The sequence below is a fragment of the Prionailurus bengalensis genome, chromosome A1, assembly GCF_016509475.1.
Source record: "Prionailurus bengalensis isolate Pbe53 chromosome A1, Fcat_Pben_1.1_paternal_pri, whole genome shotgun sequence".
Lineage (NCBI taxonomy): Eukaryota > Metazoa > Chordata > Mammalia > Carnivora > Felidae > Prionailurus > Prionailurus bengalensis.
Genome location: NC_057343.1, coordinates 174,583,143 through 174,604,455, shown reverse-complemented (window position 1 = coordinate 174,604,455; position 21,313 = coordinate 174,583,143). Strand labels below are relative to the sequence as shown.

General features: G+C 55.1%; 1 protein-coding gene across 2 annotated transcripts in view; it reads left to right on the top strand.

The window, feature by feature from the left end:
* Nucleotides 1-3,785: 3,785 nt before the first annotated feature.
* The window catches only part of UNC5A (unc-5 netrin receptor A), a 62,101-nt gene continuing 44,573 nt past the window's right edge, over nt 3,786-21,313 (top strand). Inside the window, exon 1 of one of the 2 annotated variants that reach the window (XM_043595147.1) lies at nt 3,786-4,096. In XM_043595147.1, coding sequence (XP_043451082.1) covers nt 4,027-4,096 — 70 coding nt within the window. In that variant the 5' untranslated portion in view covers nt 3,786-4,026. The remainder of the gene's footprint in view (nt 4,097-21,313) is intronic. The other variant, XM_043595065.1, reaches the window with a different exon arrangement.

The following is a 21,313-nucleotide window of genomic DNA, read 5'->3' as shown; positions in this document are numbered from 1 at the left end:
ATGCAAGGGTAGATGGGGAACATCCAGCTGGTGGCAGCACCTATGAAAAGACATGGGGCAGTGTTCCTCAAAGTGCAATCTTCAGACCACTGGCACCAGTAGAAATAGCTGGTTGGGGGTGGAGTGGGTGGGAAAAGCAGAGATTCCTAGACACTTCCCCAGACATACTAAATTAGAATCAGGATAGGGCAGGGCCTGGAGATGTGCATTTTAACCAGCACCACAGGAGATTCTGGCACATCTCCAAGTCATTGATGGCCTCACCATGGGTTCAGAGCCCCTCCCCTCCAATCCAGTGGGCATTAACAGTGTGATGTCACTGACCAATAACTGATTGGGACCCTGCTAATGCATCAGGCCATGCAGGCAGGAGATGTGCCAATTTCCTTTAAGAGATGCCTTCAGAGGAGCAGCCTTGGTGGAAAGCACTTACAGTAGGGGGCCAAGGTGGCAAGGACAGAGACCCAGAGCTCTGTTGCTATTCCAGTAACAGAAGCAGAACTATTTGGTCTAAAGGGAGTAAATTCAGGATAGACCCAGACTTTGTCATCTGAAGTAAAAAAGAAGAGTCTTCTGAATAACAGAAATGAAGAAGGAGCAGACAGGTTTGATGAGGCCCCAAAAGGTGAATCCAATGAGGGGCAGATTCCTGCTGCCTAGGGAGAAGAAATTCCTAGCCAGCAGAATAGTTGGAGGTGAAACCCATGTATGGTCACTGGATAGGACTACAGACACTAGTTGGAGAGTCCATCCTAGGAAGGGTTTTGCTGCTCCCTCCCTTTGAGTCTGGGGCTCAAAGGCAAGGAAGGTTAAAGATGTTAGGAGTCCTCCTATCTGACCATCTACCTTTGAGCCTGAGACAAGCACTTCCTGGCAGTCCTCCCACCTAGATTCTTAAGCAGAATTCAGGTGAGACAATTAACTCACCATCTCCTCAAGGGCATCCCTGCTCCTTTTCCTGATATGCCCTGAGTACGAATTGGAAGGGGATGGCTGAGCTGAGGCCTGAGTGACTAAAAGGAACCAACCATGTGAAGATCTGGGGACATAGTGTTCCAGGAATAAAAGCAAGTGGGAAGGTCCAGAGGTGGGGATGAATTTGGATGCTGGAGAAACAGAAGGGAGGTGACCATGGCTAAGGCCTAGGCAGAGTTGCAGAAGTAGGCAGGGGCCAGATCATGCTGAGCTTGGAGGCAGTGGTCATCATTAATGCTGCTTTCCTCACATTTCAGCTGTTGGCATGTAGGAGAACTATATTTCTTGGCCCTTTTGTATGGGGCTATGGGGCCAGCTCTGGCCAATGAATTATCAGTGGAAGTGACACATGTCATTTCAGGGCTGAGCCACTGATTACCTCCAGACCTCTCTTTTCCCACCTCACTCACTGACCAACGATGTTCCAGAGAGTGGCTGTTTTGTCAGCCTGGGTCCTCAATTGAGGATGATCTGGAGCAGTAGACCCATGAAGAACAAATGAGAAATGAACCTTTGTTGGCTGAAGCCACTGATATTTGGGGACTGTTTGTTACCATGACATAACCTAGTCTACCCTGTTACAGACCATTCTATTCTGGCTGAAGAAAGAAGGCCAGAGAAGTGAACACAGCCACCAAACTGAAAAGAGAAGGAGACCCTTTCTTTTCTTGTTCCCCAAACCTTATTCCCAAATTCTAATCCCAGAGTAGAAACTGCAGGAAGAGGAAATGTAAGGAGCATGGACATTGAAGTCAGCCTCCCTTAGGCCCAATCTCAGCTAGCCCTGCAAACACTGAATACGTTGGCCCTGGGCTTAAGGCACTTCCCTTCCCAAAATCTCAGTTACCGTTACTGTATAATGAAGATGATAATGTTTATTTAATAGGATTGAATGTGAGGAGCAAATTATTAACGTAGGCAAGGACAGAGCAGAGTGCAGCACGCACCATTATGATATCCTGTTATATCACAGACCCCAGTTTCAGTCCTTCATTCTCCCCATTTAGTGCCCAAACCCAGTTCCTAATCACCTCTCTTACACCAGGTGCCCCAAATGACAGTCCTCCTAAGGTTTCACCTCTTCCATCCACCTCTTCCCTTGAAGCAGGGTGGGGCATAGTGTCAGAGGGAGGAGCCTGAGCACACATTGCTCCCCACAACACACACACACACACACACACACACACACACACACACACACACTCCAGTTGGGTAGATCAAGTAGACACAGCATACATACAAGCAATCCCCAAAGCGGAGTTCAAAAACTGGAAGCTGTTGGACATTTGCAGACATTTTCACCTGGGCTCACATGAGCTTAAAAAAATATATTTTTTAGTTAAAAATTTTAAATCAGAAGATTTTGCATCCAATGGCTTCTCTTGATAATTTGAAAGATAGGGCCATACTGGGCCCCAATTCCAACACCCTCAGTTGGCACCTAGAGTAGAAGAGCCAGCTGCACCTTTCCATTGGATCTGATGTCTCGTCTCCAGTACTGCCATTGCCTCCTTGGCGCTGAAGCCCAGTATCCATGCATGAGTATCTGGACATTGGCTGATGTTTCTTACACTAGTTAAGAGAAAAGGAAAACATTTCTCATAACCCTTCTCTATCAAAAGTGGGAAACAAAAGACAGACCGAGAGAGGGCCTCGTGGTTTCAAGAAATAGAGGAGAGCTCATATCTCTTTGTGGAAGGGAAGACCATTCTTACATCACCCAGCGTGCAGCACCAATTTAAATTATTGACTGGCCCCTGTAGGAGGCTTACTTTGCGACCTTGCCGCCACCCTTCTCATCCCTCCCAGAGTCGGACCCTCTCTTTTTCTGACCATTCGTCCTGTGTGTATGTTGAGCGTTTGTCATTTCCTTTCTCCTTCAAGGCAACCCTCTGTTTACTTTAACCAGATTAGGGAATGGGGGTGGGGAGCAGGAGACTCCAGCAGCGGTCATTGCTGGAGACGACGTGACTTGCCCAAGGTCACAGAGCTAGAAGGTGGAGAGGTGCCTAGATCCTACACCGGGGTCTCCGTGGCTCCCAAAGCCCTGCCCAGTCCTTCACGCCCACGTCTCTGGCGCGGTGCTAGCTCAGGGCGCAAACACCGCGCGCCCAGATACGCTGTGTCCTGAGGTTGTTTTCCTTAGGCGAAGGGCGCCACGGGGTTAGAGAAATCTTGGGTCACGCAGGAGTCCACCAAGCTACATGGCTGGGACTGCAGGTGGCCCTGAGTCTGGCTTGCCCGAGCACCTCTACGCGAGGGCCGGGGCAGAGCGCTCTCCCGCAGTCCCTTATCCAAGCCGCGGGCTGGTGGCGTACCGCGGCACGCAGACGGCCTCGGAGCGCGGCTGGGAGGCGGAGAGTGGGGTGGGGTGGAGTGGGGGAGAGGACTGCAGCGGAACCTGCCCCGAGCACCCCTGCCCCAAGCCGTTTTCTGCAGGCTGGCGCCGCGCCGGGGTCGCCGCAGCCCTGGGCCCCTCCCGGGCCACCTGTGCGCAGGCTGGCGGGTCTGGGAGAGCCCGGATCCGGACAACTGATCCACTCCGGGTTTCAGACTCCAGGCCTTGTCCCTGGAGACCGCGCGGGGCGGTGGGAGGCCTCCCCGCCCACCACCCCAACCCCTCCCCGGGGGAGCCTCGGGCAACGCCGGGAGGGATCCCCGGAGCTGGGGGTGGCCCAAGCGCGCGGCGTGGGGCGGCCGGGCCCCTCCTTCCTTCCCCCGCCCCGCCCTGCCGCCGCCCCGCTCCGCTGCTCCAGTCCGGGTTTTGCGGCGCCCGCCGGCCCGCTCCCCGGCTGCGGGCTCCGCGCGGCGGCTGGCTCGGTGCGCGGCGCGGCTGGCGCTGCGCTCCGCCCCGGCTGCATTGCTGTGCTCCCGGTGCCCAGGGGAGCCACGCGCCGCGTGCGCCCCGCAGCCGGCCGCCCCAAGGCAGCGCAGTCCGCTGGCATGGGCCCCGAGGGCGCCCCGGGCTGGGGCTCTGGGCTGAGGCGCTGAAAGCCGCCCTCCCGCCCGCGGGGCCCCGCGCCCGGCCGGCCAGCTCGCCCGCCCGCGGCCATGGCCGTCCGGCCCGGCCTGTGGCCAGCGCTCCTGGGCATAGTCCTCGCCGCCTGGCTCCACGGCACGGGTGAGTCACGCGCGCGCTCTGGGGAGGCTTGCGGGGGATTGTGCGCGCGAACGCTCGCTGCTATGGGGGGTCCCTGACCCGCGCGGCCGGACCCGTCTGGAAGCCCCCGGAGGCCAAACTTTGCGAGGCGGGACGCGGGGGCCGCCTCTCGCTGCTGCGCAGCTTCCCCGCGCGCTTCCCCGGAAGCCTGGGTTCTGCCAAGTGCTGGAGCAGCTGTCAGCGCGCGGGGCTGGCGAGTGTAAACGCTCCACGCCTCCGGGCGGGGGAAGTTTGCTGGTTGCCCGGCCCCAGAGCAGAGTCGAGGGTTTGAATCAACGCCCGGGGGAGCCTGACTCTGAGAGTCATAGATAGAGGTTTTGACCACATCCCAGTGCCCAGGAAATTGAGGAGGGGGTTTAAGATACCTCTTCCCGGTAGCATCTGACCCAAACAGCTACTCACAATTCCCACTTGGCAACTGGCCTCTGCCCACGTCCAGAACACAGTGTCCTCCTCTGTCCCCGCCACACGCTCGCACACGCACACACTCAGGCGTGGAGGCGCATACACCAGCCCCCAGCCCTTACAGCCTGCACAGTCAAAGGCCCGCGGCCCCTGGCCAGGGCTGTGGCTCCCAGCCTCCTCGGTGCGGTGCGTGGGGGCCAGAGTTATGCATGGTGGGGCCGCTGCCGCTTTCCCTTCTCCCTTTCCTTGCACCGCCCTTCCTCCTCCCTCAATGTCCCGTTGGCCACCCTAACCTGCTTGGTAACTAGGCTCTCAGCCCACCTCCCTTGGGGTGGGGGGAGTTCCCCTGCATCCTTTGTCTGCTCTCCCTGAGCTTCCACCTAGGCTGAGTTGTTAGGGCCTCCTGATCTCTCCTCCCCACCATCCATGCACTTAGCAGAGCTGAGCTTATGTGTGTGTGTGTGGGGGGGGGGGGGGTCATTTGTGTGATCAAGGGGACATGGGGTGCACCCTAGCAATTCTTGATTCCTGCCGCTCTGAGAACCTGGGGGATGCCTCCTACCCTGGCCAGGCCATTGTTAATCCTAGATGTCAGAAGGGAGCTTTGGGGTTCCTGAGGTATGAAACCAGACTGATTAGAGATCAATGAGTGAGCGCTTACACCAGCCCCATGATTGAGGCTGATGGCTGTTTCTTTAAAGGGTCTCTGTGTTGCACATCCTGCACCCATTCTGCCTGGCTGCCCTCCCCACTCTGCCTTCTCAGTCTTCCCTCTACTCTATCCCATCCCTTTTCCAACACCCCATTGTCCCCCCTAAATCCTCACTTTAACAAACCCTTCTGCCCCATGACCTCCCCTTTTAATCCTGACCGAGCCAGGAGGCTGCACTACTGCTGGGTGTGTGTTTCTATTGCACATATATCCGTGTTCGGATCGTGTGTGCAACCCTCAGGGGAGTGCAGGGTTGGTGAGCTGGTCATGGTAAACTGGGGGTGTTCATGCTCCTCACACAGGGGAGGTGTTGCCAGATACCGAGTAGGTGCCCGGGAAATGTTTACCAAGTCGGCTGTGTGTGAGAGGGCTGTGTGGTCATGCCTGAGCACGTGTGAAGGCTGTGGGTTGGCATGTGTGCCCCGGTGACGATGAGGGCTGGCAGTGTGTATGGCATTGGTATATGTGTGGCCAGATGAGCTTGTGTGACGGCTGGCCTCCTGCACATGTGTGTGATCGTTGTGAGCAGTTGCACAGGTGAGCATGTGTCGATAAGGGGGTGATGGGTGCTGGTGAGTCAGGGTGCCTCAGCCTGGGGGGTGCCGCATGGATTTCTCAGAAGGTCATAGAGTTGGGGAACCGCATCCCTGGTTGGTGGGGCACCTGTTGGGGCCTGGTCCATGGTTGCCCAGGGAGCTGGCAGGTGGGCACTCGTGCCGCAGGGCTGCCCTGGAGCAGAGGCTGCCTCTGGGCATGAACTCTCAGGCCTGTGGGAGGAGCCTCTGAACGGCATGCAGGGGCCCTTCTTCTTATCTGGGGCCCCTTACTGCTGTCCCCCACAGGCTCTGGGCACACGTGCCCAGGCAGGCTGGCCCTGAGATGACCCCAGCTCCTCCCACACCTCCTCCCACACCACCCATCATCTCCTCGGCAACAGCAGCCAGTGAAAAATGTGTGTGAGTGGCTGAGGAAGAGACGGCCAGTCAGGCGGCAGGGGGCGCCGGGGCCAGCAGGACTGCAGCCTCTGGCTCCCCAGGCCAAGGGCCCACCCTCTGTCACTGCTTCACACAAAAGCCTGTCCCTTCAGCACACTCACTGTCTGTGTGCCCCTGCACACGGGGACACTCCCCCACACCCTGTCTCACAGCTTTTCCCCATTCATACCCAGTCACACAGCTGCCACCTGCCTCCCCACCCCTGTGGGCCGCTCACACCTGTTGGATGCCCTGCCACACAGATCTCTGCACTCCTAGGGGGAGGGGCCCATGAGGAGCTGGCTCTCCTGGAAGGTGGTGCTGAGGGGCACTGAGCTGTGGTATTGTCCATCCTTACCTCAACAATCTGTCCTGATGGCCTCTTCCCCGAGCCCCACCCCCATCCTCAGGGCTGGTCCTGGACCCCTCTGTCCACCCCTCACCCCAAACTGGAGCAGTTGGTTGGGGGAGGGTGTCTTAATTCTTTAAGGCTCTCACTTTGCCTTGGGGATGGGTTAGGCTGGGCTTCAGGGCCTCCCAGGTACCCCCAGGAGAGGGCTGGTCCTGTCTGTTCCCTGTTGCCCATGTTGGGAGGGGCTTCCCTCGGGAACCCGGGGATTGGTACTGATCCAGGTACCAAGCCCCCAGCCATGGGTCACTGGCAGGTTTCTATGAGCAGCCAACTTTGGCCTCAGCCCAGGGCTAGGAGCCCCTCCTGTCTCACATACCTTCCTCCCACCTGGTCCTGCTCTGGGCCCCAGACCTGCAGACCTGCAGTCTCAAAGGCAGGAGCTGCCCTAAGCCCCGGGTAGGGGGACCCCTTCTTCTTGCAAAGGCGGTAGTATTGGGCCTGGCTGCTGCCTGGGAACACGTGTGTCCACATACATGCATGCCTGAGCCTACTCTATCCAGGCCAATCCCCTCCCGCTGCCTCCCCTCACCCCCCCTAGTCCTCCAGCCTGGGGCTGGAAACCTTGCAGTCTCTCTTGGCTCTCCCTTCTCCTTCACGCTTCATGTCTAATCTGTCACTAAGTCCTCCAGCTCGCTTCTACTTGTGACATTGCTCGTGTCCCTCTCCTCTTTTGTCACCGCCCCTGCCCGCCCCCAGCCCCTTTCTCCCTCACCTTTCCCACCTGGACCAGTGCAGTGGCCACCCCACTCATCCCCTTTATGTACCTCCTCTACTTTGCTTAATGCCCCTGGTATCTAGGCTGGGACCCCACTAAAAAGACTTCTGTGGCTCACCAGTGCCTGAAGGTGAAGTCCAAACCTGAGTCTGGGGGCACTTAGGGAAACACCTGCATCACCACGCATGACTAGGCCGATCCATTGGAACTTGGCTTTAACTGCTGGTGGGCCAGGCATCCACACCCCCAGTCAAGTTGTGGCTTCTGCACTATAGCTCCCTTGCCTTGCAGGACCTGGTGCCCCTGGCCCCGCCAGCCATACTCCCCATCCTACAGCCCAACGTCTCCTGCTCTGTCCAGACCTAGGCCAAGCCCCCCTGCTGCTGCCAGTACAACTGTTCTGTTTATCTCAGCTCCCCCCAAGGGGACTCCCCAACTCCTCCCAGGGCCCACACAGGGGCCATGGCACATCGATGAGCTCTGAGTGGCCGACAGGATGGATTCCTCAGGCCTAGAGAGGCACATGGGGCCTGGGGCAAACTGCCAGAGGCCCCTGGCCCAAGTTAGCTATTCATTCATGCCAGTGTTTTATACGGGTATTGCCACTGTCCACCGCACTATGACCCTGCTGTTAGCCCCCAACATGCTCCGAGTCATGGCCAGTCAAGTTCTTATTTTTTTTCTTTTTTTTCCCCTCCATGTGTGTTTGGGTTCTCTGGCTAGGTAAGGAGGGCTGCTATGGCTAGAGAGGGGGGAGAAGTTTACTCTGTCCCCCGTGGCAGCCTTCCCCATCCCTGTCCCTGGACACAGACTGCTTTACTCTGGGGAGGCTGGAAATGGCTCCTGTCCAGGGTAGGAATGAGCAGGTTAAAGCCTCACCATGGGGTGGCTGGGTCTTGGAGCCTCACACGGATGGCAAACCAGCTCATGTGATCATGCATGTTTGTGGGTCCTTCACACAGGTTGTAGGCCCAGGTCTACTGAGCAGGAACCTCCCTGCTCACCCCTCCCCCTCCCAGTCATAGATGTTCCTGGATGGGTGTCTTCTCATGCAAATAATGTCATTCTGGGCACCAAACCTTTAGACTCAAGGCCCTGGAAGGTGGGGCTAAGGGGCATAGAGTCATGGCATTGCCCTTCCTGACCCTGACAAACTGGTCTCATGGCCTCTTCCTCAGGCCCCACCCTGATCCTCAGGAATGGAACTGACACCAAAACTTGGGCTGCTGTGTGCAACACCTATTGGGACTTCTGGTTCCTGAGGCCAAGCACCAGGAGAGTCTGGCCCATGAGCCCCAGCCATCCTCACCACCCAGATGGGAGCTCGGCTTCCTGTGATCAATTCTCCTGGTCCACTCCTTGACCCTTCTTGTCTGCTCCCATGGGAATGGCACTGACAGGTCTTCCTGCCTTCTGGGGAGCCTCAGCCCCCTCTTCCCATCAGGTAGAGTGGAAAGGGCAGGGGCTTTGGAGACAGACAGGTCTAGGTTTCACTCTAAGCCACCTGACCTTGGACAAGTAACTTTTACTACCCAGCCTGTTCCCACATCTTTAGAATACGGTCATTTCTGCTTCCTGAAACTATAGTAATGAGATGGTGGTCAACATAGAGAGTGCCCCAGGGTGGAACCTGACATGGAGCAGACCCCTGTGGCTTGTTTATCTCCTTCCTCCATTTTCCCTGGCTTTGAAGGGGCATGAGTTAGGACAGAGCTAGAGTCCTAAGGTGGTGATCAGGGCCCAAGCCCAGAGATAAGAGAAGAAAGCATTTGTCATCGTTCCAGCCACAGGCAGGAGTCCCAGGAAAGAGTCATGCTTTTAAGTGGAAGAAGCAACCGCACCCCCCCCACAGTCTCCACCCCCTGCAGGGACTTGGGCCTGACTCAGACACCGATTCCTCCAGTGTGCAAAGAGCTTTGTTTGGGATTCTATGAAGGTGATGATTTGGGTGCAGCTTGTCCTGGAACCATGTGCTAATGATCAGCTCTGACACACAGAAAATAGTAGCAAAGGGGGTGGGGTCCCTGGATGGAACTAAATTCTAGTCCCAGCTCTGCCATTCTATTGCTGTGTGACCTTGGACAAGTCACTTAACCTCTCTGGGCTGTTGGCCTCTGTATATTAAAGCATTGGACTTGATGACTCTACTGGAGCAGAGGCTAGTGTGCAGGGAGGCTGCCTTGAGAGCTTGGGGTGGACTGTGCACTCAGCATCAGGTTCCCCCAGGAAACACTCACACATGGTCAGCACCTGCCAAAGGCTCCAGCCACCCCAGCGGTAGCTGCCATGTTGCCTTGGAGCCAGGTGGCCGCTGTGGCAGGGCTGAAAGTGGCTGTGAAGCAGAGGTAGGAACTGTGAGTCCCAGCACCCAAGGCAGGAAATAAGGGCCTGCTTTAGCTGGTGAACACCCGCATTGGCAAAAACAGGCCTTCTTATGGTCCCAAGAAGGTCATAGTGCCAGTGTCTAAGGCCACCCTCTTCCGAGGCACTAATGTCAGGTGCTACAGGCAGCCGCTGGCCCTCGGGAGCCAGACCCCCAGGCACGTTGAGGAGGTGGTAGAAGGGTTGAGTGGGCAAGCTCTGAAGTCTGAGTTTGGACGAGGACTTGGACTAGGGTGAGGCAAGGGAGGTGCCCAGGGTGCAGAAATTAAGTTGTGCAAGGGCAGGGTCGGCCTCCTTAAATTGTGTGCCCTTGGTACCCCCTGTGCCCCACCCTTAGTCCTAGCTGGCAATCTAGCTTTTCCCTGCACTTCAGTTTTCTTGTCTATAAAATGGAGTCATAAAAGGACCCACCTCGGGGCGCCTGGGTGGCGCAGTCGGTTAAGCGTCCGACTTCAGCCAGGTCACGATCTCGCGGTCCGTGAGTTCGAGCCCCGCGTCAGGCTCTGGGCTGATGGCTCGGAGCCTGGAACCTGTTTCCGATTCTGTGTCTCCCTCTCTCTTTGCCCCTCCCCCGTTCATGCTCTGTCTCTCTGTCCCAAAAATAAATAAACGTTGAAAAAAAAAAATTAAAAAAAAAAAAAAAAGGACCCACCTCACAGGGTTGTTGTATGGATTAGGTGGACTAATACATGTCATCAGTGTGTCACAGTCCTGACACACAGTAGGCATGCAATGTTAGCAACTGCCGAGGAACGATGTGGCAGAGGACACTGTTCTGTCCTCACCTGGGGGGAGTCTTTGGTGCCATCTTTGCGGGATGGAGTGCAGCTAGGGGTTCAAGTGGGAGGACACAGGCATGAGGAGAGGCCTGTGTTTTGATTGTCTCTTTTGACACCCAGGAGTAGCGCTTATAGAAGTCCCCTCCCCTCCCCTTCTCCAGGTGTGGTTGTTGACAAGCCCAGCCCAGCCCTGTTTGAGATGGGGGAGAGGGAGAGACTCAGAAATCTGGGGAGGCCTGAATGGCAGCTGCTCATCCCTAAGGTAGGCCCCAAAGGGGTAGGTTTTAGGTTCCACTTAGATGGAGGAGGAGGCCCCTGAAGACAGCACCAAGGGCCAGCGCTCTGATGGGTGAGTCTCCCAGAACTCGGACCCTCCCCACACCTAGATGTCAGAGCTGTGTCCATCTGGAAGGCTCAGGGTGACCTTGAGCTCCAGGCAAATATGTGGCTGAGATTTGAGGAGGGGGTCAGTCTAGATTGATGGGGCCTGAGAGCTACAACTGCAGGGCCCTTGGGTAGGGAGCTCCGACGATGTATCCTTTCTGCCCTATACCTCCCCAGCCAGGACGGCAGGTGGGCCCCACCCCGCACTGCTCCACCCCAGCACGTCCAGCAGAGAGCCTGCCGGCAGTACACCCGGAGCGAGACCTCCCTCCTGATTGGGGCGGAGACCAGATGGAGTTGAGGGGCTGCTGGGTTTTCCCATGTCAGCATCTTTCCAGCCCCCTCACTCCTCCCCGATAAAAGGGTGCCAGGCACAGGCAGGTAGGAATGCTTCCTTAGGATCCCCGCGTGGCGGGAGCCTACCCTGCTTCCCAAAACACCATCCCCACCCCGTTGCCTCGTTGTTTGGGTAGCTTGCCAGGCCGGGGTCCCGGGCTAGATGCGGGCCTCCGGCCAGGCGAGCTGCAGGGCACGTTAGCGGCCGAGGGGCGGCGGGAGCCCGAGCCACTCTCTAGGAGCTCGAGCCCAGGGGATTAGCCATTAGCCACTGCGCCCGTCGGCCCCATTGCCGGCTGGGGCCCTGGGGAGGGGCGCCTCCGGGGGCGTCCTGCCCCGCGGCCCCGCCCCCGCTCGGCGCGGGTGCTGAGAACGCTGTAAACTCGGGGCAGGGGCAGGGGCAGGGGAAGGGGCGGGATCCCTCCGCCCGCCAGCCCGCCCGCGGCCGCCCGCCGGATTAGTGGCTCTTTGTTCGGGGCCTGTTAACAAGTTCCTGGCTGAGCGCTCGGCTGCCGCCCGGGGAGCGGGCGTCCAGCCTCCCGGCACCGCAGCTCCGCGGCCTCCGCTGCGCCTCGGTTCTCGCGCCCAGCTGCACCCCCGCCTCCCCCCCCCCCCCCCCCCCGTCTTCCCGGGCCCCGTAGACGTGACTGGCCGGTGGGTCACACTGGAGGTCTGGTGTGCGTGAGACCTCCAGAGCACCCCGGCTGACCTCGCTGCGGAAAGGAGAACGCCGCGTTCCATGATCACCTCCTGCGGGCGAGGGGCTTCGAATGCGCTGCTTGCCCTCGGTCCCATTTCACAGATGTGGGAGGGCACGGCTTCCTGCAGTCCCTGGCCAAACTAGGCAGGGCTGGAGTTGCAATCCAGGTCTTTGACTCCAAATCTCATCTTCCTTCAGCTAGAAGAGAAGCTTGGGGCGGAGAGAGGAGGAGCTTTCGGTGGTTGTAGACTTGCTACATTTTTTATTCCTTAATTAACTTCATGATGGTAGCAATCATGGCCCATGCTGGGCTCTCTTGCATCATCTGATCAGAACCTAAGGACAACCCACGAGATAGGTAAGGTTAGTCCCATTTATTAGAAAAGGACACTGAGGCTCAAGAAATGGTAGGGCTGGAACCTTGTTACTGCTCAGCCTGACCCCCTTGCTTACCCCCTCCCATGCCGTGGGTAGCAGAATGCTGTCCTAGGTGGTCATTTACTCTCAAGGCCATGTCGGGTGCCCCATGGACATGAAAGACTATGGAAGAAAGTCAGGAGACTTTGATACTCTCTGGTCTTGGGCTTATCCCCTCATGTCTCCAAGCTCTTTGCACTGTATATCCTGCTTCCTGACCCCACCTTGGGTGCTTCCTCAACCTAGACAGGGCTGTCCAGGCCACAGAATTTTGAATATAAATCCGCCTGAGGGTTGGCTTTCCAACTTGCCCCAGGCCACACATCGTCAGGTGGCTGAGACTGTTCAAAGCCACCTTGTTACAAGGAGGAATCCTTCTCAGTAACCTCCCCCAGATGGTTCTTGTCTCCTCCTTCTGACAAAAGGAGGATTCCCCCTTTTCAGTTATTTAAGACAGGGCTCCTCCCTGGCCCCATCTGCCCTTTCCAGGCCAGGCACCACCAGTCCTCTCTGCTGTTTCTCATGTAGCATGGTTCTAAGCCCCTTCCCTGTCCCCTACATTCCTGTTGCCTGCCTCTGGATGTCAGTCCCAGGAGTTCATCCCACTGTGATACAATGCTCTGGCATGAACTATCACAGGATACTAAGTGTAGCTGTTGCAAATATTAGGAAACCCAACCCAAAGTTACTTAAGCAAAAAAAAAAAAAAGGATTTATTGGTGCATGCAACTAAAAGGTAGTCTAGCTTCAGGCATGGTTGGATCCAGAAAAAAACGGCATGGCCAGGATCCATGCCTCATCTCTGCTCTTTTGGGGGACTGGCACAACTCTCCAACAACCTCTCCCTTCACAGTCCCAAGGTGGCTGCCACAACTTACCAGGGCTACAGCCTTGCAGGCCCAGCCCAGGGGGAAGGAGAGAGCATCTCTTCCCTCAGCCATCCAACACATGTCCTGGTCCTTCCCCATTGGGCCAACTCAAGTGCTGTGCCATGTGAGCCAGTCCCCACAGCCAGCAGTTAGGGTTTTTGCCATTTAGCCTGGGTCCAAACCACCTATGCCACTGTCCTATTTGCGACCATTTGCAGCTTGTTCACCAGGAAGAGATGGGCACATTGTCCTCAGATTTAACCAGTGTGTCATCAATACAGTTTGCCCAAATATTTAATCAAAATGCTGAATAGCACCAAGGACACAGCCTGAGGCTCAAAGGTAAAGACCCAAGTTTGGATTTGGATTGACCTTAGCTATTTAATCAGCTGTGTTACAAACAATGCCAGCCATTCAACAGGTTTTACATTCCCTTAAGTGTTCTGTCATCTGGTTCATGTATCTCCATTTGCAGATCCTGAGATATTTTATCAGGTGCCTGGCTGAAATCCAGACACACTGTTTCCAGTCTGGCCCTGATCTACCAGAACAGTAACTATAATAAGGGAAGTTGGTCCGGAGTGATGGGTCTTTCGGAGTCCCAGTATGTCTCTCTGTGTTACCACTTTCCTTAGTCATCTGTAGTTGACAGAGAAGCTCCACCAGAATCATGCTTGGGATTGGCATCAGGTCATCATGCTGTGGCCCCTTCAGGACATTTGTTGGGTTTTATATTTGTCTGGCTTCCATTCCAGGAATGGACATGACCAGCATGGAAAGATGGCCCAAAACCAAGGACAAAAACATTGACAAGAGACATGGAGTAGAGAAGCATGCAGGGCAGGCTGAGCTCAGGTCCAGCTGAGGCTTGTGGGAAATGCCAAAGCCACATGGTGCAGGAGGGGGCTTGGAGGAGGAAGACTAGGAAAGGGCAAGGCTGCTGACTGGGGAGCTCTGGGAAGCCAGCCTTCCCATCCCACCATTTTGCAGCTGAGGACACTGAACTGGAAGGGCAGGACAAACTCTAGTAAGAAGGCACCGAAAACCAAGAAGACGTGATCAGAGAGGCCAAGGGGTTGTTTTGAATGAGTTCAAGTTTCTGGGGCCAGACAGATCCCACCCCAACCGTTGAGGCCCGCTGCTGGGCTCCGAGGAAGTGGGAATGGGAGTGGTCATGGGGCAGGAGATGATGAGCTGCCGGCTGCTTTTCCAAAGAGGAGGCAAGTTGATTCAGTGAATGAATCAGGGGTTTTCAAGTGCAAGCAACAAAATTGATTCTCAAAATTTAAGCAAAAAAGGGAAAGTACCGGCGAGAAATTGGGTTGTTGGAGAAGGGCCAAGAGACTTAAAAAGTAGGCCCTGAAGTGAGAAAGGAACCAGGAAAGGGGAAATTACTTACCGGTCTCATTGGGCCCTGCTGCTGAGATCAGGGCCCCCCCAAGTTCCCACGAAGGTTGTATACAAAAGGGGAAGGTCATGAGGGCTCAGAGCTTCCCTGACACTATTCTAGAGACCTTCTTTCTCCATATCCTTTGGGTTCACACAGCCAGAGGTCCATTTTTGAGACTCATACATTCTTCTCAAGACCCCTATACTTTCAGAAATCTGGCTCTACCGGGGGAGAGGGGCAGAGGCTGTCTTTGGTGTGAATTTCCTGAAGCCCACCACCCAAAGGCCAGGATGCCCTTCTGAGGGTGGTCAGCATTCCCTCCTCAGCAGTGATGTGCTGGTAAAAGTTTAACACTTGGCACTCTGGGAGAGCTGGGGGACTGGTTTGCCAATTTCCATGGTGTAAATACTCCCACTGTGGCCTATTTTAAGCTACCAATGTGATATCAGCTGGCTTGAAAAATTCTACAAATTTGAATTATGGTCTGTCTTTAGCAAAGGTGAGCCGGCTGTAGCACACTGCTATTCCCTGGTCACCCTGAAGAAGTGGTCACAAGGAGAGAGTGACAGAGGGTCTTTAGGCCTCTGCCTGTAGACCCACCGATGTCCCCAGGCTTGGAGGGGCTGCTCCTTCTGGACACCAGGCTCTTTGGTGGGCTGAGGGTGGGGAGTCACTTAGACACCAGAGCCACTAAGAGCCAGGGTTCTGCCGGTGATGGTGTGGGTTAGAAGCTTAAACTGGGTGACGTTAGGTAGCGTCAGCTCTCTGCACCTCAGTTTCCTCATCCAGAAAATATGGATAATGAGAGGCTCCTACCTCATAGGGTTGCAAGGACTAAATGAGGTATTCCATGTGGAACAACTTAGCCCCATTCAGGCCCACAGTAAATGCTCAGTGCATGGGAGGTGCTGTGATGCCATGTGGACTGCACCGAGTACGCTCACTTTAGGCCTCTGTGACCACACCCCTAAAGCGTAAGGAAGTGGAGCATGAGGTCCCTGGCTGACAGCACTGACAGAGAGCCTCAAGGGCAAGACCCTGCAGGTCTGGAATCTTGGGAAGGTGCTTGTTCTGGGGTGACAAGCTTTCATGGAAGGGTTTGAGAAGGAAAGTTGATGTGGTGAAGGATGACTCACCCCCGGTGACTTGGCCAGGTATGACTCCTAACAGCCTGGAGGCGGGGTGGGGTGTAAGGATGAGCAGAGAGGTGGCAGGGGCCATAGCGACATTTGAGAGCCTAGATTGGCCGGGCACGAATAACCTACCTGCTGGCCTGTAGGGTGGACTGTGGCTTCGGGGCTCGTCCCTGGCCACCACCTCCCCCCTCCTCCCGTCACTCCCCGCCATGCTCTGCTTCTGAGCTCTGGCGGTCCCTAAGGCCAGAAGAAAGGGACTCCACCTGGGACCTTGGCATGTGGTGGGATTGGACCAGACAGTGAACGGATGGGGCAGGGCACAGGCATTCCATAGTGACAGTGTGTGTACAGGGGAGCCAGGAGGCACAGCCCAGCAGAAGCAGACAGTGCCTGCAGGGGACCAACAAGTGATAGGGCTGGCTGCATCGTTGAGCTGGGGAGAGACAGGAGGTGAATGGTGTTTAAGGAAGATTAATCTGGCAGCGCATCGAGGATAGATTGGGAGCAGGGTGAGGCTGGAGGCAAGGAGACCAGCCAGGAGGCTGTGGTGGTCATCCAGGCAAGAAATGATGAGGCCCCCCCTTCCCAGAGAGCAAGCAGCAGGGATAGAGTGAGAGATGGTTGTGGGAGACATTTGAAAGGAGGAGCCTCTGGATGTTACATGTGGAAGGCATGGGACCAGGAAGAGGCAAACATGATTCAGAGCTTTTGAGCCACGGGAAGTGATGTCAGAAAGAGAAAATGGCTTGGGAGCTGTGTAATGAATAAGAAAGAAGCCGGGAGAGCAAGAAGGCCCCACAGTACCGGGGGCCCCAACCAGGGAGCTCCACCCTGCCAGGCCCTCTCTAGAGCATGGCCATCAGTCTGGGCACTTTGGCCATAAGCAACAGAAACTGGCTCTGGCCCATGGGAAACCAAGGGGTAGACTTAAAGTCATGTCCTAAGAGAGAAGTCCTCAAAGGTCTGGGTGGCAACGGGGTTGTGTTATTTAATTTAAGGCACTGGAGGCAGGAAAGGAAAGTGGATTTGCTTTGTTCTGTGTAGCCCCAGAGAGCAGGGTCAGGACCAGCAGGTGAGAGGCACAGGAGGCTGAGAAAGACCTTCCTAACTAGCAGTGACATGGGTAGACTTAGCAGGAAGTGAGCTCCCAGTCGGTGGGGCTGTTGGAACATTCCCTGTTGGGACCTGTCAAGGAGACCATGGGTGGGAGGCAGGTGGCCTTGGTGAGGCTTCGTGGTAAAGGGGAAGGGATGGGGCTCCAGAATGGACTCGGACTCCTCTCAGGCCCACCCTCACTCATTGTCCTTGAGGAGTTTCTTGCCCTTTGGGAACTGGGCTTTCCGGAGAATTGACCCCAACCCGTGAGGTGTTGTAGTTTCTCTGTAGTTTTGAGTACTCAACACATGGTCTCATGGGCATAGCACCCCTACCCTCCCTTAGGTGACCTCCTCCCCAATACCATGTGGTCCTGTTGGGACTGTCAGTCATAGGGTTCCATCCGTCCCCCAGAGAAAGCATCTTCATGGGCAAATCCTGATGGAGATCCTGGGCAACATGAATTGATCCCAAGTGGCCACATGACCAACCAGGATTCTTTTCATGGCTTTTCTCACTTGCAGGTGGAGAAGTTGCCATCTCTGCCTCTGGGTTTAGCCTGTGAAGATGCAGGTGGGAATGTTGGGCCAGTGGTAGCTACTTCCCCCGTGTGTGGAGAGAGCCTGTCTGGTGAGAAGAGTGAGGCCAATACACAGGCAAATCAGAGACAGACAGAAGGGAAGATTGTCCCAAGGCCCTGGAGACTCAGTTCCCTGAACTTTTCTATCAGTCCTGTGAGCTGCCCCAACAGCCTTTCTGGCCCTTAAGCCAAGAATTTCCTGTTTTAGGCTTCTGCCAGTGTGGATTGGGTTTTGGTACCCTGTACCTGAAAGAGGCCTGGCACAGGATCTCAGGAGGAACACATGATGATGTGAGCAAGGCACCCAAAGGTGGCAGTGTGCAGGGCATTCACCCTCCAGGGAGCAGATGCAACATTCTAAAAAATAGAGAATGCGCACACAAAAAAATCCAGATTTCAGGCTTCCCTTGAAAAATCAGATATAGGGGGCACCTGGGTGGCTCAGTCGCCTAGTGTCCGACTTTGGATCAGGTCATGATTTCATGGTTGGTGGGTTCAAGCCCCATGTCAGGCTCTGTGCTGAAAGCTCAGAGCCTGGAGCCTGCTTCAGATTCTGTCTCCCTCTCTCTCTGCCCCTCCCCCATTCACGCTCTGTCTTTTTCTGTCTCTCAAAAATAAATAAACGTTAAAACGTTTTCAGAAAGGAAAAAAGAAAAATCAGACCTGGGCACTATGAGCCCATTTCCCTGGGTCAGCAGGAGCTAGGACCAGGCTGTCACCTTGACAGGTGTGCACCCCCACTGCCCATGCGCACAAGGCTGCACTCTCCACCCCACACAGTGCTCTGCACATAGCAAGCCCTGAAAAGCCCTTCCAGCAAGGAGAGCCTGTTTGGGGCTCTCACAAATGTTTGGGGCATCACATTTCACCTGTTCAGTTTGAGGCAGTGGCAGATGGGCAGGTGCAGACATCTAAAAGATCACTGGAAAGCCAGGACTGGTACTTTGAGATGCAATGAGGGTGGGAAGTGGAGATGAAAGACCCATTCCTAAGGAGCTGGTCATGGGTCCCGTGAGCTCAGATCCCATTCTAAAGAGCGATTGGGGAATGGCTGCAATTGAGATGGAAAAGGAAAATTTGGGAGGAGATTCTGAGGAAGCCAGAAGCAGACCAAAGAGACAGCAATAGGATCCAGGAAATTTTTAAGTTTTGAGCAGGGCTGGGAGGCAGCCACAAGGAAGGCTGCAAGGAAGGAGCACGCAGATGAGGCCTGGAGGACCTGTGTGCTGGGAGGAGGCCACGAGGAGCTGCTTGGGACCTATGCAGAAGCCCAGAGCCAGCATTAGAGAGTGGGGAAGAGTGGGTGCCAGGACACAGAGGACACTCAGAAATTATAGAGCTGGGGTACAAGGATATGAGCCAGAAAAGGCTTGGGTTCTGGTGGATGCTTCAGAGGAGGAACCCGAGCAAAGGGGGCAGGGGCAAGACAAGCTTGACTGCTGAGTGTTTGCAAAGCACTTGTACCTAACCTCTCTTCAGGTAGGTTCAGAGGTGAAGTGACTTCACAAAGTCACATGGCAGCCACCACAGAGCCAGGTCGCAGCCCTAGCCCCTCTGTGTGCCATCTGCAGAAGGGGGTGGGGCAGAAGGCCCAGGGCCCTAGTGAGTTTTTGAGGGAGGTGGAGAGGATGGCCTGGGGGACAGGGCTAGGTGAAGGTGGGGGCACACCTGTCATTAAGTGTTGATGGAGCACCTCCTGGGTGCCAGGCTAGGTGTTTCGCACTATAGATACTCAGTGAGCAAGGCAGGTGCTGGCCCTACCTTGAGGAACTCACTCTTGTGGGAGGAGATGACCATAAACTAGTAGATTCAGATAATGAGGAATGTTCTTCAGGAGTTGGAAGGCAGGCAGAGAGGGCCACGTGACCACATGACCATGAGTGGGCTCATGCGGGCGTGCTGGGTGCCAGGTTAGACTGGATGGTCAGACCTCTCTGAGGAGGTGAGGTATGAGCTGAGACCTGAATGACAGGAGATCCAACTGTGGGTGCAGCAGCCTGGAGGTGGGAATGAACTTGGCTACTAAAGGGTCCACTGTGGTCTGGGCACAGGGACGTGGAGTTAGGTGAAGAGAGAGCATACTGACGTATCTCTGTGTTCATTTATGCTACATGCCCCCTACCAGAAAGGAACAAAATTGCAAAGCAGATCTGAGAAGTCCAACAGGGATAAGGAAAGTGACTAGGAGAAGAGGGTGCAGCACGAGAGAGCCCAGGTCTGGAGAGGCTAGACACTGTCCTGGACTGGCAGTCAGGAGGCCTGGGTCCCAGGACTGCTCTGTATTCAGAATGCGAGCCCCTGGCCGGATGTTCTCCTCTGCCTCATTTGTGAAATGAAGCAAATGATCCAGAATGACCCAGCTCTGGGCTTTCATGGAGGTGATCCTGAGGCAGGGGCAGGCAGAGGGCAGTCAGTTAAGTGTCTAACTCTTGATCTCAGGGTTGCGAGTTCAAGCCCCACCTTAGGCTCCACGCTGAGCATGAAGCCTACTTTAAAAAATTTTTTTTTTTTGTTTTTAAATTAACCATTTTAAAGTATACAATTTAGTGGCATTTAGTACATTCACAATGCTGTGCAACCATCACCTCTATTTAGTTTCAAAATATTTTCTTCACCCCAAGGGACACCCTGTTAACAGTCACTTCCCATTCCCCCTTCCCCCAGCCCCTGGCAACACCAGCTTGCTGTCTGTCCCTGCGGATTTGCCTATTCTGGGTATTTCATGTAAAATTGCATTATACAACACGTGGCCTTTTGTGTCTGGCTTCTTTCACTGAGCGAAATGTTTTCCAGGTTCATCCATGTTGTAGCATGTATCAGTACCTCATTCCTTTTTACGGCCGAACAATATTCCATTGTATGGATCGACCACATTTTGTTTATCCGTTATCATCCATTTGGGTTGTTTTTACCTTTTGGCTGTTGTGAATAGTACTGCTTTGAATACTCATGTGCAAATATTTGTTTAAAACCCCATTTTCAGTTATCTTTGGTATAAACCTAGGAGTGGAATTGCTGGGTCAAATGGTAATTCTAGGGTTTAATTTTGAGGAAATGCCAAATTGTTTTCCTCAGCAACTGCACCATTTTATGTTGCATGCATGAGCATGAGGGTTCCAGTTTTTCTACCTCTTAACGTTTACTTCTGACACATTAAATTCTTGCAAAAATTGTTTTTCTCCTCTCCTGGTGCTCCTGCTTTACTAATGCCTGAGTCCCTGGGGAGCCTGCCACTAGGCCAGCCAGCCCTGCCTGGTGAGGGTCTCATGGTCCAGAACTGGCATCCAAGGGCAGGTCGAGGGGACTGGGGCAGCTGGGGACACGCAGTCCTGCAGCAGGCAATGGGGTCAGGCTGGCTGTCAGAGATGGGGCTGGGCCTTTCTCTGCCCTCTGAGACTCCTGTTTCCCTCTGCCCCCTCCCTCCTCCTCTGTGCATGCCCCCAGCCAGGAGCTGCCCTCGCCACCCCTCTGCTCCGTTTTGTGTGTGTGTCTCATCACCAGGATAAATGTAGCTACAAACAATGCGACGGGCTGGGTGCTAATTTGTCAGACGCAGTGCGCGGCTGTGATTCCGAATACATTAACATTTTCACATGAAATCATTTCAATTTTTAGTGATTAAGAAGTATTTGTTTTAAAGCATCAGGATGATTTACTGCAGGCCTGGAGGCCGGTGGGGGGCAGGGGCAGGGGAGCCCCAGATGTGATGTCATTCACGGGCACCCGCGCAAGCAGAGCTCACGCCAGTCATCACCCTACTCCCACCTGTGTCCATCACAGGCTTCCTGGACGTGGGGCTGCAAGGAGCGGGCATGTGGCAGGACCAGGTGGTGGAGACAGGGAGGTCTGAGGGCCCCTTGAAGGTACTGGGACCCTGAAGCCTCAGCCCCTA